This window comes from Lampris incognitus, chromosome 1 (genome assembly GCF_029633865.1).
Source record: "Lampris incognitus isolate fLamInc1 chromosome 1, fLamInc1.hap2, whole genome shotgun sequence".
Lineage (NCBI taxonomy): Eukaryota > Metazoa > Chordata > Actinopteri > Lampriformes > Lampridae > Lampris > Lampris incognitus.
In genome coordinates this window covers 144,233,960-144,251,805 of record NC_079211.1, presented here as the reverse complement: position 1 = coordinate 144,251,805, position 17,846 = coordinate 144,233,960, and the positions used below count along the sequence as shown (strand labels likewise).

The window sequence follows — 17,846 nt, the reverse complement described above, 5'->3', positions numbered from 1 at the left end:
AAGGGCGAGAGTTCAGCCCACACAATGCACGAGTATGTCTGTCAGATAAACTGCAGCTCTTCACATACGGCAATGTGCATGTTGGTTTTAAGACACTGCATCTCTGTGTATATGTTTTATTGACAGCTCAGTTGTTAGTGCTGGAGTCTTATCTGCAGTAATTTATAGCTCAGAGTGATATATACTGCCACTGATGAAATATGGTCCGAGGCTAATCGGCCCAGTAATATCGAACAAACTAAACATTACCTATTTCCAAATAGATTTTCCAGTCTTTCAGTATTTGCTTAATACGGTGTAGGCCTGCCAAAAGTTAAAATATGACTTTTATATGGGTTAAGCATTACTTCATAGTCAAAAAGGGTAGTAAAAAAAAAATTGTAAACTGTATAACATAGTCTTGGGTTTAACGAACTCAAAGTTGCACCGGTGCCAGGGTTAGAGGCGGAAGACTCGGTGGGCACCCTGCGTGAAAATGTGGAACGACGTGAACACGGAACGGAAAAGCGGCGCACGGATCCCGGCGCACACACCTGGATCGTTAGTGAGCGAGGAAGGGGCTCAGTCATGGAAGAAACCGTGTACCGCCTATCCCCAGCTGATGACTTTTGCATATGCCACGCACTTACTTAAAAGAGAGCTACTTCACGTAGGCTTAATGTCCTGGTGGAAAGCTTCTCGTGAAAGTGTCTGATATTTTGCACCCTGAAAAGAAAAGAAAAAGAAGAAGCAGTATAACTGAAACGTTGGTGCATAAATTACAGTGACAAAAAAAAAAAAAAAAAAAAAGGAAGAGGAGAGAGACTTTTTTCCCCCTCGCTCATGCCGTTGATTTAATGTATTCCAGTACTTTGCGCCCTATTGGGTGTGCTTCCTGACGGCGTTCAGCCTGTACGCTTCAACACATGGTAGTCAGTCACCATCTGCAGCATATTTAACGTGAGCGTAACTTCAGGGCAGAATCTCACATCCTGCGCATTGTAAAACCAACCGTGTCGCTTAATGAAGAGATTTCTATTTAACAACATACTATTTTCAACGATTTGGGGGATTTGATGCAATTGCGCGACCGTCTTGAGTGCAGCGCTATGTAAAATGTGGTGGAGTGCTGCGCACTGATTATAGTGCTGCAGTCTAATACTGCTTACTACCGCTGGGGTTTATGCTAAGATCTGGCAGCATAAGCCAAGTCTTTGTTGTAGTGTCTAGTGTGCTCATTAGATGGGGCCAGATTGGTGAGTTCAGCAGCTGGCAAGGCAGCATACCCACAGTTAAAGACACGGCTCCAAACCCAGCGATCCTGCTGACGAAGGACAGAGCGTTATTAACAGGGCAGGGGATTATTAGGTGTCCACCAAATAGTGTCGATAGAAAACATGATATCATGGTTGGCCGGACAAAATCTATCTGGCCCTTTGTGAAAACAGGCAAACAAATCAGAAACGAGTGAACCCGGCCAAATGAAGACGGCCGCTGCCAGTGGTCTCGCCTGAAAACGTTGTAGGGTTTTTTGGCAGGGACGCGCCCTCCCGACACACGCCTCTGACTTGTCTCCACATTAGGTTTCGAAAAAACCCCCCGTCGACGCGCATCAACAAACAGGCGGACGAGTAAATACAGCTTTGCTTGTAGAGGAGAGTGTGAAGGAGGGCGGGGGGGTGGAGGAGGAGGAGGAGGGCGCTTTAACTCGCCCTGATAACAAACAGTCCCGAGAGTTTTGCTCGTCACATGGCCGGTTTCACACAAGATAATACACCTCGTCTGGAGCGCTGGAATCTGGGCCTGAATGTTCCTCTCGCTGACCCCAGCTCGCCAAAACACCTGGAGCTGCTCCTTATTTATTTGCCATTCGTGGGGGATTTTCATTCATGCCCAAATACCTTCTGATTACCGTGACATCATCGCTGTTCGCTGCTGACCATAATAATCATGAGTCCCCGCCAGAAATAGTGGTGGTGGTGAACCAGTGGACAAGAGGGGGGCAGGGGCTGGGAAATTTGAGTAGGGTGTGTGTGTGTGTGTTTGTGTGTGTGTGTGTGTGTGTGTGGGGTGTGTTTGTGTGCACGGGGGGTGTGTGGGGGCTTGTGTCATGTGCATGCTTGATGATCTCTTTGTGCCACGGGGAGGAGGCAGGGAGCGAGGGGGGCTGTTGCTTTAAATAAGAGTTTGTTCAATTTGAAGAAAAAAGAAGGGGGGGGGGAGGCTCTCAGCTTAATTTGTCTGCTTATGGAAACAGGAGGATTTTTCATCATTTAAATGTACCAAGGAGTAATTGACAGACAAAGAGGGGAAGAGAGAGAGACCGAGAGAGAGAGAGAGAGGGAGAGCAAGACAGAGAGAGAGAGAGAGAGAGGGAGAGCAAGACAGAGAGAGAGCAAGAGAGAGAGAGAGCGAGAGAGAGAACGAGAGAGAGAGAGAGCGCAAGAGAGAGAGAGAGCAAGAGAGAGAACGAGAGAGCGAGACAGAGAGAGCGCAAGAGAGAGAGAGAGGGAGAGCAAGAGAGAGAGAGAGCAAGAGAGAGAGAGAGCAAGAGAGAGAGAGAAAGAGAGAGAGAGAGAGAGAGAGAGAGAGAGAGAGAGAGAGAGAGAGAGAGAGAGAGAGAGAGAGAGAGAGAGCGAGAGAGAGAGAGAGAGAGAGCAAGAGAGAGAGAGAGGTGCAGTTGAGTAGGACTGCCTCTCAGAGCTGTGAGGCAGAAGTGATGGATTCAGCCCTCAGACAGTGACAGTCTCCGCCTAACAGGCCACAGGGAGCACACCAGTCTACCTTGGACTCTCAGCGTTCACCAAGAAACTACCTCCTCCACCAGCAAACTCCAGTTAACCCTTTCTTTCCCCAAGTGTTCCAAGTTTCCCACAGGTGGATTTTCAGGCGACGTGTTCAATGTTAGCCGAGGAGCCCCCGGCAAGCTGAGCCTCTGCTGTGTCTGATGAGGGTCTTTTGATAAGAGGCTTTAAAAGGCAGTTCTACCCCCTCCATGGCTGGTATGGACTCTGGAGACAAAGAGTAGCAGACCGGCAGAGCGCGTGGTAGAGGAGGAGGAGGAGGAGGAGGACACTGCACAGCGGCTTTCACACTTGGGATGACTGCTGGCCAGGGGAAACTTCAATCAGCTCTTCCAGGAGGGCAAGGCAACTGAAGGAGCCCCGTCAACAGTCTACAATTACCCTGTAAGCACCGGATGGCTTTTGACTTTTTACTACCTGCATTGATGATCTGTGAACGTTTAGAGGCAGTTATTTGACCTTTACGTTGGTGTGGCTGATTCAGAGAGCGCTGTTTGAATGATAAGCCCTGACCTTAATGAAATGCAGTTTCTGTTTGCCCCTTTGACACTCGCTTCGTGCGGTTTTGTTAGACCGGCTAATGTGAAATTCCCCCACTTGTAATGTGCTTGTCTATGTAATCTGCATATCTTGACGTTCGTCTTGAATTGAGTGAAAGGTGTAGAGTTGTCCAACTGTAACGTAGTGAAATTAACCTGACAAGTTTTAGAAGACGTCAGTTGAACCCGGGGGGGGGGGGAGGGAGGGGGCTGAGGAGTGGGCTCCCAAGGCTAAGAGCCTGTTAAAACTGATAAGACACTCAGCTTGCCATGACAAAAGGACCCCAAAGATGTCAGTCAGTGGCAGCCAGTGAATAAGAAGTGTGGCAGATGTACTGTATGGATGGAGGGATTGCATGTGTATACTCTCTTACACACTTTACTGTACATGGTGGAAAGCAAAAAAACTCTAAATGACTCAAGGCGACCTGCTTTTTTTCTTCTCCTTGGTCACGTGAAAGCACTATTCACTTCTCCGTAGAGTTAAAAAGAAGAGATAACCTGCTTTACAATGACTCCGTCCTGCAGACCGCGGCCTCAGGATGTTCCCCCGGGCTCGACGGGACAGGGGAGCAAGGCTGTTGAATCCCGGCTTTGTTTCTGTTGCCAGCACAGTGTTTGGATAAGGGGGCTTTGAGGTAGAACGCCAGAGCTTATCGCAGCAATTCCCCGAGACCCCCTACTTCACATTATGACTCAGATCAGTAGTGGAGGCTCAAGCATTACACCATGCATGACACACAGAAGGAAACCTAAAAATCTGAACACAGACTCGGACCCCCCCCCCCCCCCCCCCCCGTCCCTTCACAATGGAGAGTCAAAATCGTCCTGTGCCACAAAATTGTGCAGGTAGTTGAGACTAATCACGCTCCAAAGTCATTTTACGGGTTTACGGGGGGATTACATGGTTGAGGAAAGAATGAGGTCACCCTCAAGGTAATGTAATAGTGCAGATTACCGTAAGCAAATTGAATTTGGAATTTGACTCTGATCCAGCACATATTGGGTGTCTTGCGACAGGCTCTGCCGGTTCTCGGCACACTCGGCGCTAATTTGAACACACGACGCACAAAGCCGCCTCAAAACGCCCGCATCTTCCCAGCTACTTACAGACGGGGGCGCCGTGAAGATGTGTTGTGATCTTCTCATCCAGGTGGCGATGATGCGGTTGTTGTGCATTCATTCAGAAAGTGGGGCAACGGGGACGAACTGGGTCAGCGGATCTCTCATATAGACAAAGTAGGGCTTGGGGGAGTGAGTGCTACTGAGTCTAGAGGGTCTCTCTCTCTCTCTCCCCCTCTCTCTCTCTCCCTCTCTCGCTCGCTCTCTCTCTCTCTCTCTGTCTGTCCGTCTGCCACTGCCATTGACCCTCCATGTGTGTCTGTGGCGGCTCGCTCTAATGAGGTGACGAAGAATGCGAGGAATGCCGTGCTCATGCTGAAATGGGAAGGGGCTGGGGCGGGAGACGTTGGCTTGGCTGAGCCGGGCCGCTCACCTTCTAATTACTATGCGCTGAGCATGACCAAAAAGGCCGGAGCCCAACGCCGGTCAGAGGCAGCAGCAGCTATCACACTCAATTTCACATCAGGCGAAATCCCGAGGGAGGGTTCATCAAACGTAAACCTTCTGTACCGTCGCTGGCGGAGAGCCGCATGGCTGAGGGCAGCTGCCAGTCAAGGAGGAATTGTGGGAGGGAGAATTTCGTCCACGCGCTTTTATTGTGCGTCTTGTGCAGGCACCAAGTGGTGACGTGGTGCGATACAACTCGTGTATAACAAAGCTTCTCAACACCAGTTAATCATAGGAGCTATTGGCCGGTCAATGGCTGCTTGTTAAAGCGAACTCATGACAATAATGAGCTTCAGGGGCTGGAGCGCTGGAAAAGGCGTACTTGTTGTTCCCTCTGGCAGATTTTGGAGGGGGGTAATAACAGGCTGTCTCTGCCTGGGCAGATGGGACTCTCTCTCTCTCTCTCTCTCTCTCTCTCTGGTCCCTGGGAGACTGAGCGCAGCAAGAGTTGTTATTTGGGGAACAGACATAAAAAAAGACACAAAATACACACAAAAATGCGCACGTACAGTACCCCACCCCCCCCACCCACACAAAGAAGCACACATGTATGTACACTTCATCACATGCGGCACACATTTTTCCCCTTTTAAGTCTGAAGCCCATAGGAGCCGCCATGCAAGCCATGTCCAGCGTGAGACTCCTCCACAGCAGGGCCAAGACAGGGAGCTCATATTCCAGTGGAAGGAACCGCAGGAGACCCAGGCCAAATACTGCCATCAGCACATAAGATGGAAGAAAACTTTGTTCTGCTCCTTTGGTTTGCCCTTAACATTCCTAGTAACGTCTGTCACTGGCAGATTTAATCCGTAAGATATATCGGTTGCACGTGACGCTGTGTCGAGGATGAAGACGTGCGTCTTCAGAGAGTCGTGTTGAGCGCCCCCTGCGTCGGTTAGATGATCAGGGCATTTCTGGGGTGGCGTCATACGGTCAGGCTCTACTGGCAACAGTTCAGCGAAAGACCTCATAGTCGTACAGTGGGAAATTTCGTTGTTAATTTGAAACAGAGCAGAATTTCCCAAAGAATCCCCCTTGCATGTTTTCAAAAGACTCATTATGGTCAAGACTTGTGGGTGCCTTTATAGTTAGGCCGATATGCCGTGGAGTCCCCTTCCAACAATCATACAGGCCTTTTTTTCCCTTTCTTTTCCCGGTGAACGTGAATTGGAAGATAAATAAAGAGAGAGGATCTATACAGGAGATGATGTTGTGCAGGAGGTTTTGCTCTATGTGAGTGTTTACACGTTCTATTCTGGACAGATAAAGCCAAAAAGGGTCGGAGGCTCAAAGGGGCATGTTCTTGGAGCGCTCCGCATTTCTTTTCTCCATGTCTATGAACCTAATGTGCTGGCCGAATGCCCAGAGCAACAAGACGGGAAGATTGCTGCTCTCTCCTCCGCTTTTGAGCTGGACATCACACGGGTGATTATTTTTCTCGCAACAATGAGACAGGAGCGAGTGGAGCGTTGCTAACGTTGGCAACCTCATGTGTAAGACCTTCGAAAACAGGGCCAAAATGGGCTCTTTTTTATATAATGCTTTCCGATCAAACGAGCTTCTTCTGGCTCTGGGGAGGTGTTGCACAGGACTCCTCTGTAATCCAATCTGCAGCAGCTTTCAATTAAGGAGCCCCAGGGGTTCAAGGCCTTGTTATCCTTACACAGGAGTCACATTCTCTCCTGCTCTCAGTGGCATCCCCTCCACTTCTAATAACACCACATACCCTTCAAACGCCACCTGCACTTATTTTTCTAATAAAAATGCCTGCCCTTTGAATACCGGGACAAACAGCTTGGTGTCTCCTGATCATGAACCCCTGCGGAAAGTTATGGGCCGTAGCTCAACGGCACTTTATTGACACAACAGCGGGGGGGGGGGGGGTTTAATCTGATAATGCATGACTTCTCAACCGATTCTAAACAGAAACTTCAGCAGAAAATTGAGATGGGACAAATAATGATGCAGTATTGTTACTGGATCTCTCAGATTTTCAAGTGTCTAAATGCAGTAATTCACCTCTTTTGGTAAGGGCGGTGGTTTGGGTCTGATGCAACACAATCAATATTCAAAACAGAGCCATGAATAGCATCATCCACTGGTGTCTCAATTTTTCCATAAGCAATGATGTCCAGGCCTGCAAAAGAGGAAGGGAGAGGAGGGGGGGGGGTTGGGGTGGCGGCAGATAGGAGTGTTTTCATGTGTTACGGACTAACAGTGGCAATCGCCCAATGAGAACCTGAGCCAGCACGACTAGCTAAGCTAAACACACGCTGCTGACGGCAGTGCAACAGACTTAAAACAGCCGCGCAAGAGATCAACACATCATTAGACAAGGGAAATATTTTCCTTTAGAGGAGTAAGGGAGGATTAGTAACTTTCAAACAGTCTCTACCGAATATGTTTGATAACGGCACATTGATTTATCCAGTCCAGCACCGAGGCCAAACGCATTCGATAAATCTGACGAGAATATCTTGGTGGAATACAATAATGTACCGCCATTCCACTAACTATTTAATTTGTGTAGCTACCATGTGGCTCTAATTTTAGGAAATACATAATATGTTAAAATAATTAAGTAACTTTGTCCCTTGTATATTACATAATTTAAACTTACAGCGACCACTGGTTTGTTCAGTGGGGAGTTGTGTACGGTTTCACTTCAGTCCTAATCTTGTTGGCGGTCTTCATTTTCTGGGAACTTTGATGACCTGCAGCCTTCCCAAGTCTGGGATGTGTAATGAATAGGACTTCCCTGGGCAGAGCGGGTTCCTGAACTGAGCGACTCCACTCTCAGGTAGCAGAGGTTATAGGAGGAGACCATCCTGATGGCAGACTTCCTCTGGTCTCAATCAGTCGGTTGTGAAGGACTCCACTGATTACCTGTCAGGGTGAACATATACCCCCATACCTCCCAACCCTCCTCAAATGCCAGGAGGGATTCATACAGCTAACTCTGAGACCTTTTAGGTCCAACCATGCAGGGACAGCCTTTGTGCACTGTATACCGTTTTCTCTAAAACAAAATTGATTTCTTCTGTCTTGTTTCCCACCTCTTCTCCAGGTTTTAGTGAGTTTGGTACAAACTGATGGAGCTTCCTTCGGCAGTCCTGCTGGGGCTCCTTGTGGTGTATGGACTAGTCTGTGGTGTCAGGGGAAATGGTCAGGAGAAGACCCAGGAGTTTGCCAGCAGTGAGGATGGCCTGGAGAAGGAGTTCCTGTATGCAGGGAGGAGCCGACGCGCTCCGCCCGAGCCACCACAGGACAAGTGCTCCTACACTTTCATTGTGCCCCAACAGAAGGTGACTGGAGCCATCTGTGTGAACTCCAAGGAGCCCGAGGCCCTGCTGGAGAACCGGGTCAACAAGCAGGAGTTGGAGCTTCTGAATGTGGAGCTGCAGAAACAGAAGAGGCAGATTGAGACCCTGCAGCAGCTGGTGGAGGTGGATGGAGGCATCGTCAATGAGGTCAAGTTGTTGAGGAAGGAGAGTCGCAACATGAACTCTCGAGTCACCCAGCTGTACATGCAGCTGCTCCATGAGATCATCAGGAAGAGAGACAATGCCCTAGAGTTAGCTCAAATGGAGAACAGGATCTTGAACCAAACTTCTGAGATGCAGCAGCTCACCAGCCGTTACAAAGACCTGGAGCACAAGTACCAGCACCTGGCTTCGCTGGCTACCAACCAGTCTGCCCTCATTGCCCTGCTGGAGGAGCAGTGCCAGAGTCGCCCTGCCCCTCGTCCTGTCCCTGTCCCACAGCCCCGGTCACAGCCCCCTCCACCCTCACCACCATTCAACAAGCCCTACCAGCCCCCGATCCTTCCAAGGATCAACAACCAGATCACCAATGAAATCCAGAGCGACCAAAAGTCTCTTCCTACCATGCCCAGTGGCACACACAGCCCCTCCACAACCAACAAGCCCTCAGGTGAGTTTTTCAAAGTCTCACACGAGAAGAGACTTTCTGAGTTGAGAACAGATGTTTGTTCTGTTTTTCCTTTGTTTGAATTATGAGGAAAAGGTGACGCTGGTAATTTCTGATAGAAATCTCCCCATCACACCATAGTGATCTCGAACAAAAAGCTGTGTGTGTCTGTGCGTACATGTGCGAGAGCACCTCTGCATCGGACCTCTTCATCAGTAATCAGAAGACAAAAACAACGACACAGGTCCCACACGTTTCCTAAGAAAATGGGCTCTCGGGGAGAACAGAGATTCTGTTGTTGTCTGGAGGCATTTGAGATGCATATCATCTTAAGTACCCAGACACAACCCAAAACACAGATCCTAGGGAAGAGGTAAACACTTGTTCTGTGACTCAGTGGATAGCTGGATCCCAGTCAACGAGTCTCTTAAACACCTAAATGGACGATTTGGCTTTTAAACAGATGCAAATGGTTATTGATTGCAGTGAATAGTTCTTTCCTTGTTTGCAGCCACTTTTTTTTTTCTTCTCTCGGTTTTAGATTAGAGGAAAAAATAAGACAAAACTGAAACTAATCTCATTGTGACCACGGGTCAACTTGAAGCTTTTTTTTTCCTTTCTTTTTCCAATGACATATTGCGCCACAGCTTGCCATTTTCACTAGGCTGCATGTGAACGGCAGCCTTTGTACGGACGGTTTGAAAGGAGCGAAGTGACTTCCTGCCCACAGCCATGCGACGTACACCCCCAAAAGTTACACAAACCCCTCAACACGAAGGGAGACCCCTGTACAACATAGGGATGGGGAGAGAGAGAGAGGGAGAGAGACCCCTGTACAATAATACAGGGATGGAAGGAGCGAGAGAGAGAGAGAGAGACAGGGAGAGAGAGCGAGAGAGAGAGAGAGACAGACAGACAGAGAGACCCCTGTACAATAATACAGGGATGGAAAGAGAGAGAGAGCGAGAGAGACAGTGAGAGAGAGAGAGAGAGCGAGAGAGACAGTGAGAGAGAGAGAGAGAGCAAGAGAGGGACAGAGAAGAATGAATGAGTGGGATGGAGACAGAGAGAAATGGCGGAGTGCTAGAGTCAGAGAAGAAAGACAAAGGGAGGGGGTTAAGTATTAGCAGAGAGAGATACCAAGAGTCAGCGTGATGTCATTTGTTCCATTTCCACCCGGGAAGAATCAGTCATATGTTCCACCGAAGCAGCAGACTTTATCAGGCAGAACACAGCAGGCCGGGGCAAGGCAACACGCTCGCTTCTGTCTGCTGAACACAGACACTTCTTAGAGCGAGTAGCTGGCAGATGCTGGGCTGACAGAACGAAAGACACTATCCGGAACAGTTTAATACTAACATCACCTTTCTTTAGTCACTTCAGGCTTTGTCTCCAGAAACTGATGGCAGGACTCCAAGCTTTTCCCTTTTGATGGACCTTTCATTGTTCAGACTGTTCACGTAGTAGTCGCAGTAGCGCTTGTCCGTAGACGGCCTCCATAGGCCGCCCTCCTCAGCCTGCCTTCCTCAGCCTGCCTGCCTCGTCACTCTCTATTTATTTTTCTCCCATTCCCTCTCTTGTTTTTACTGCTGGATCTTTATGCACCTTCAACTCACACACACACCATGTCACCCTATACTTGTGGGGACCCCCTCATTCATTCCTTGGCCTTAATCCTAACCTTAACCATCATAACTACATGCCTAACCTTAACCCTTACCCTAACCTTAACCTAATCCTAATCCTAACCTTAACCCATATCTCAAGTCCTTACCCTAAAATAGACCCTTTTCCTCATGGGGACCCAGAAAATGTCCCCACAAGGTAGGTGGTTTCAGGTTTTTGTATCCTAATGGGGACATTTGGTCCCCATTAGGATACAAAAACCAGGTACGCACACACACACACACACACACACACACCTCTATTCCTCTTTGTGGCCCTTAAAATATCTTATTTTCATCTGTCTCCATTGCATTTGTGCGCTTTGTAAACTGGGCCAGTTGGCAAACCAAGTACGTGTGAAATCTTGAAAAGTTAAACACTTTCACAGCCAATTGGAGTAGGGGAGCCAGTGGCCCCATTAGAATGATTTTTCCAAATCTACACACTTGGGAAGTTTTAGGGTACAAACGTAATGGCGTAGGGGCAAGATGCCAGTCGAGCGGAGTGGTTTTTTTTACCATTAAACCACGGGAGACAAACTGAGAATGTGCTGCTTCTTGCATAAATTGAACTCCTTGTCATATTTGATCCTGCACAACAGTGCATGAAGCATGCTTGTCCGCGGGCCCGCGCTACGAATTTAGCAACAATATACTATTTTCACGACTGTCGACAGCCAGTACACTTATATTGGTTTTCAACAGATGTCTGGTGAAGAGCTTGGACCGTTATAGTGTGGTTTATTTGCTTTTTTTTTTTTTTTTTTATTCAATCAGTTACCAGAAATCCTCCCTGTGAGTAGACTCATAACCAAGTCTTACTACAGGTATAATACCTACAATCAAAATTAAGTTGATTTCAATTCAAGTAAAAATAACATGCTTGAAATGGGACGACTATAACCTTGCAGCAGGGTGGCCCAGTGGTTAGCACTGTTGCCTCACAGCAAGAAGGTCCTGGGTTCGAACCCCAGGCCGTCCCAGGCCCTTTCTGTGTGGGGTTTGCATGTTCTCCCTGTCCTCCCGCCATCGAAAAGACATTCGGGTTAATACTCCTGCCTGTGCCCCCGAGCAAGGCAATGGAAAGAAGAACTGGAGTTGGTCCCCCGGCACTGTGGCTGCCCACTGCTCCTATACAATAGAATGGTTAAATGCAGAGAAAAAATTTCATTGTAAGAATACAATTCATTGTAAGGTACAATGACAAGGTAAAGTGGCTTTCTATAATGAAACTTTCTCATTATCTCAAGAAAAAAAAGTGATCTAGCGGTATGACACAAACCAAACCAACTGTCAAACAAGCAAAAAACAGCCGTCCGTCACTGACAAGAAATCACCTGGTGACTTATGGGTTTCAGCTACTGTTTCATTATTGAATAATCTGGGTTCCCTTCAGCCACATGTCAGTGTTGCTTTTGGCTGCAAAGCCTGCAGCCATTTCCCTTGTGATGATAGCAGCCAAAGTCAATTCTAGCCTCGAGCTAAAAGCCTGGTGAAGTATGGGGATCCCTACATCAGAGTACTATAAAATGAAAAAAACCCTCCTCAAGTGCAGTTTTTCCTCGATCTGCTTTTCTTGACTCCTGTGGTATTATATAAAACCGAGTGTGCTTAACATGCTTCATGAGACACGTCTGCATTTTCCTCATCTCCCGTGTAGGTCCATGGAAGGATTGTCTGCAGGCACTGGAGGACGGCCACACCAACAGCGGCATGTATCTGGTGAAGCCGGAGAACGCCAATCGTCTCATGCAAGTGTGGTGCGACCAGAGACACGACCCAGGTGGCTGGACCGTAATCCAGAGGAGGCTCGATGGCTCCGTCAACTTTTTCAGGAACTGGGAGACATACAAGGTTTGCAAACCTCACACCAAATAAAGGACTCCATAGTCTAAGGGGACACGGGTGGCTTTGACAGTAACCAGACGGGAATGAATACTGAATAGGTAATGTTTAAAGTTTCGGAGTGACTGAAGTGGTACCTGTAAGCTGCAGCTCCACTTTACTGCCGCGGCGTTATGACTCATTACACCCAACAGCATCAGTTGGGTCTTTGTGAAATTTGTTCACACAGGACATTTACCAAAAAGTAAATGAAAGGCGCAGGATATCGTGCTGGAAATCAGCACCAGAATAGTTTCCCATGTCAATATGTCTGACGTTCAGTGGAAATATTTCCAGTGTGGAGCTGAATTGAATAAACTTCACTCATCGAGCAGGTGTACCAAGTACATGAAAAACAAAGGCAGGCTGTCATGAAAGGGGGGAAAAAATCTCAGTCCTTTGAAAGTGAGACAACCAGAAGGTTGTGAGGTGATTCGTTGCTGAACGACAATGATTAAGTGAAGGGTCTGATTGAGGGTGGTTCTTTTAAATGCCTTTATGATGAACCTTTGACAACATAATTCATGTGTACATGTGTCAAACGGGCTCATCTGGTGTTTCAAAGCATGTTTATATACCAATATAAAGAGACCAGTTTCTGCAGCGCACTCTCTGCGCCAAGTATTTCCGATCTGTCTACTACCCATGCTGCAGGTCACAGTGTTTCCAGCAGCGGAAATAAAGTGGAAACCTGGGCATCCGATTCTTGCTATAAACCAAACCCATGGTCCATTTGTTATAATGTTCCTTGATAATAAACAACACTCTAGAAGAACTGAACCTATAATTACCTCCAGAGCATGGTGCGCCAACCCCGAATCTTCCCCCTAGACATCCAAAGTCAACCATTCAACTGTCCAGAGAGGTTTGAAAAAGGACTTTTTTAACTTTACTAATAATGTTATCTCATGTCTGCCCTTCACAGCAAGGTTTTGGCAATATCGATGGTGAGTACTGGCTGGGTCTGGAGAATATCTACTGGCTGACTAACCAAGGAAACTACAAACTGTTGGTCACACTGGAAGACTGGTCTGGTAGGAAGGTGTTTGCAGAGTATGCCAGCTTCAGACTGGAGTCTGAGGTCGATTTTTACAAGCTACGGGTTGGACGCTACCACGGAAATGCTGGAGATTCGCTAACCTGGCATAATGGCAAACAATTCACAACTTTGGACAGAGACCATGATGTGTATACAGGTAGGCATCCAGAGAGTTGGGTGAGAAGCTTAAATTCATTGGCAATTGGTCGGGCATCCCTACAGACACAATTGGCCATGTCTGTGGGTGGGAAGCCGGATGTGGGTGTGTGTCCTGGTCGCTGCACTAGCGCCTCTTCTGGTCGGTCGGGGTGCCTGTTCAAGGGGGAGGGGGAACTGGGGGAAATAGCGTGATCCTCCCACACGCTATGTCCCCCTGGCAGAACTCCTCTCTGTCAGGTGAAAAGAAGCAGCTGGCAACGCCACATGTATCATAGGAGGCATGTGGTAGTCTGCAGCCCTCCCCGGATCGGCAGAGGGGGGGTGGAGCAGCAACTGGGACAGCTCGGAAGAGCGTGGTAATTGGCCGGGTACATCCATCCATCCGTTACCCAAACCGCTTATCCTGCTCTCAGGGTTGGCCGGGTGCAGTTGGGGAGGAAAAAAGGGCGGGAAAAAAAACAGCATTTTCATTGGCAAAAATATACGGTAAGTGTGTGTGCAGACATGCTTTAACGATGTCCTAATCTTTCCAGGTAACTGTGCCCATTATCAGAAGGGAGGCTGGTGGTACAACTCCTGTGCCCATTCTAACCTGAACGGCGTTTGGTACAGAGGAGGACACTACCGCAGTCGCTACCAGGATGGGGTCTATTGGGCCGAGTTCAGAGGAGGGGCCTATTCTCTTAAGAAAGTGGTCATGATGATCCGTCCAAACCCCAACACCTTCCACTAGCGACCAAAGAACACTTTTAATATTCCATTCTCATTTGCTCAAGAACCTTTGTTAGCGGCTCCTAAAAATCCACACGTCGTAATGGAGCGGCTGCCATGCAAAGATCACAAAAGAGGAAGATGATGGTTAAAAAGTGCAATATCTAAGCATCAGCTTGAACTGTTGGTGAACGCTACTGTTGCACCTCCTGACAACTCAGAAAATGCATACACTGTCATTCAGTTATCCTTACCATTACTCCCTCGATAGATTAAGGATAGAGGCGTGGCTTTGGCTCAGGAGCTGTGTGCAGTACACTGTCTTTGACCATATAACAACATGTCACTTCGGCTCTGGATAGCGACAGTGCTTCTAAACCTGTTTACGGCAGAAAAATATATATAAACTTGATGTAAAAAAAAAAAAAGAACAAAGTGCAGCAATTCAGCCGAGTAGTTTTGAAATAAAATTTCTACAGTATATGGTACTTTTATGGGATGTTGTGTACTACAATGACATACAATGAAGATGACACAGGAAGCAATATCCAGTGACTGATTTTGATTTCATTTAAAATAAATCCTTCAGGTTTTGTAATTTATAGGAACAATATAAGCATTTACTGAACTGTAAGAGATGTTGATATTCTGGTCAGCCTTGTCCATGACCTGTCAAAATGCAGCGCAAAAGTACTGTCACGTCGCCTAATAGGATATAAAACCACACACATTTTTTTTCTGCAGTAAGTTTCTTCCTTTTAATGACAATACCTGGCTGTGTGCACATTGCTCTCTGTTTCTCTGACATTCAATAGAGCCGAGAGCGCCGATCACCTCATTACAATCCCTCTTAAAATATACTTTCCTCAAAGTCATGCGTGCAACAGATTTATTGAAATCTTTAAAACTTCAATTGTTTGAACAAATAACCATTTGCTTGTATGAACCAAGCATTGTATTTACTGTATAAATGTAGTGGTTTGTTGATATCAATACACCCAACACATTGTGTCTGTACATAAAAAGATATTTGTAATATAATGTAACAAAATATGTCATGCATCAATATTAAGTTGCAATAAAATATGTACAGCTTGTGTCCTTGCTTTCGGGTAGCTTTCTCTAAAGGCATATGGATGGACGTCATAGTTTCGCAGTAGGGGGTCCACAGGCGACCAAAATAACCCGAACCTTTCTGCAATTTCTTGCAGTTATGAAGAAAAAAAAAACCACTCTTAACATTTCAACTTTGTGTTTTGAAAATTGCACAACGCATAGTTATGAAGTTTTCATTAAGGTTGCTCTTGCGGCACAGCGAGGGCCTGTTTTCTCTGCACTATAAAAAATAATCTGCTGGTTTAACTTAAAAAAAGTAAGGCAACCTATTACAAGCCCTTTTCTGAGTAAGCTCAACTAGAGTGTGCACGAGATTACTCAGAAAAGGGCTTGTCATAAATAGGTTGCCTTACTTGTTTTAAGGTAAACCGGCAGATTATTTTTTACAGTGTGGAGGCCTTAGCGAGCAGGCCATGGCTCCATGGGAGCTGTGGAGATAAGGGCAATTAGGGGAGCTGTCTGTTCTCTCGCCGCCTGGAGGACGGTGTTGGTCCGTATGAGTGATGAGGTACTGTCTGTAAGCCATTATGCATTAACCACAGATAGAGTCAGCGGAACAGGGGATGACAAATACAATGTGACAGGCTTGTAAAACCTCAGGCATGCGGCAGGGCCTTCCGCTTGCAGCAGAAACCACCTTTATTCCACTGCGTGTCCACGAGTTTTCCAAGGACGTCTGGAAAATGTAGCATGATGAAGGGGCCAGGACCACCCCCCCCCACACACACACACACACACATCACCACTTTCTCCATGCCCATATATACTATACAGTACACGAGTACGTGTGCGTTGCAACGGACAAAGTTCCATTACTATTTTACTCTCTGACCACACGTGGGTCAAACAAAGTTTAGACAATCACAGAAATCCACGTGAAGGCCTTCCTTTACATAATCTAATGAAATCTTCAGACACTCTAATGCGCTCGTATTTATTTTCTAACTAGTTGGGTCTTTCTCCGTTTGGTCTCTGAACTGACATTTTAATGCATCCAAGGTGGACCGCGCGATGACAGATGTGACCGATCATCGACACAGCAAACTGTACATGTTTAAATCACTCCCACTGTAAACAAAACAACGCAACACATAAAAAACAGAAACAAGTTGGACACGTCAGTATTTTATTCGGCCCGAATGAAGATGGATGCCGCAACGGTAGCAGCCAAGATGCTGCTCCAATATTAAGATGACCAAAGTTGGCTGCTAAAACTGGCTCCCAATTCAAAACTGCGGAGCCTTCGTCCCAAAGACAAAGACCCTTTTGACAAGAAAGAGGAAGACATCCATCTCCACGGCCTGTCAGTGCTGTCGGCTATGTTTTCTCTGAGGATGGATGAGACAGTAAAACACATCCAAGCTGTTGCTGTTTACTTAGATGAGTCTCACACACAACAGTTCAATTCTCTCTTTCCGTGTCCATTTTATGCGGGGGAAAAAAAACCCTAAAAACAAAAAAAGTGCATAATTTTGGAATCAATCGATCGACCAACCGACCAACCAATTGATCACACTGAGGAGTCATTATATTCAAGTGCAAATGTCAGCAGTCTTATGGGGGGGGGGGGGGCGCAAACCTGGGCAAACAGCTTCGTTGGATGTGGTGTCTGGTCTGAGGACTCTCCGCTATGGAAAACCGCCGGTGAGGGTGGCCCATGCAGCCCCCGGTCCCTCACCAACATGGAAAACCAGGAGCTGACGCAGTGCTCACTCAGCACAGGGAGAACCGCGTTTCCTGAACCCTCAAATCCAAACCTTCCAAACTGGCCCGTATTGTTGTTTCACATCTGTTAAAGTATGTCCCCTTCTTTTACTTCTCCCTCAACCATTTTCCTCTCGCTTTCTCTTTTTCACTCTGGCTTCCGAGTAAATATAGTCTTCGCGGATACACGGTGAGTAGTAATCACTTTTGTATGACTTGTGTCCTTTCCAATAAAAACTGATTTTTTTTTTTGCAATTACCACCCACAACTGGAAAGTCGCTGTTTTCAACACAACCTCAACCTGATGACATCTCAAACCAATAACGGTTGATTTGTTAATTGCTAATAATTTAAGCTATCCAAATATGGAATCGGGAATTAGGAACACTTTGTCGGTTCATTTCATGTACGCAAGTACATGAAATGAACCGAAATATCGTTTCCCCCGGCCCACAGCAGTGCAACACCAAGACAAAAACTACAAGAACACATATATCCAAACTAACCCACATATATATATATAAACTAAACAAAAAAATCACTATCCAAGGGAACGAACACCAACCAGGATGACTGTCGGAACTGCCGGTCTGCATGGGCTAGCAGTTAGCTTAGCCTGCCCCGCTTCCACATCCTGTCAGATTGCCCTCGGTGTTTCCTCCTCGGGCACAGCTCCAGGCAGGGCCGTGGTCCTTGGGCCCACCGGACACAGCAGACCAGGCTCCCTCAGCCGATCCAACGCCAGCT

The 17,846-nt window shown here is 47.1% G+C and overlaps 1 protein-coding gene across 1 annotated transcript; it reads left to right on the top strand.

Annotated features, from left to right (window-relative positions):
• Positions 1-2,602: 2,602 nt before the first annotated feature.
• On the top strand, positions 2,603-15,780 carry angptl2b (angiopoietin-like 2b). Its single transcript, XM_056287046.1, has 5 exons — positions 2,603-3,167; positions 7,959-8,824; positions 12,146-12,339; positions 13,295-13,565; positions 14,101-15,780. The coding sequence occupies exons 2-5, from the start codon at positions 7,984-7,986 to the stop codon at positions 14,298-14,300; spliced, it is 1,506 nt and encodes a 501-aa protein (XP_056143021.1). The 5' UTR covers positions 2,603-3,167; positions 7,959-7,983; the 3' UTR covers positions 14,301-15,780.
• Positions 15,781-17,846: the final 2,066 nt, after the last annotated feature.

Excerpts from the sequence above, each read along its gene's own strand:
- angptl2b (XM_056287046.1), top strand. The coding sequence starts at position 7,984 with ATGGAGCTTCCTTCGGCAGTCCTGCTGGGGCTCCTTGTGGTGTATGGA. Across the intron at positions 8,825-12,145 it reads CACAACCAACAAGCCCTCAG|GTCCATGGAAGGATTGTCTG; the intron begins GTGAGTTTTTCA and ends TCTCCCGTGTAG. Across the intron at positions 13,566-14,100 it reads AGACCATGATGTGTATACAG|GTAACTGTGCCCATTATCAG; the intron begins GTAGGCATCCAG and ends TAATCTTTCCAG.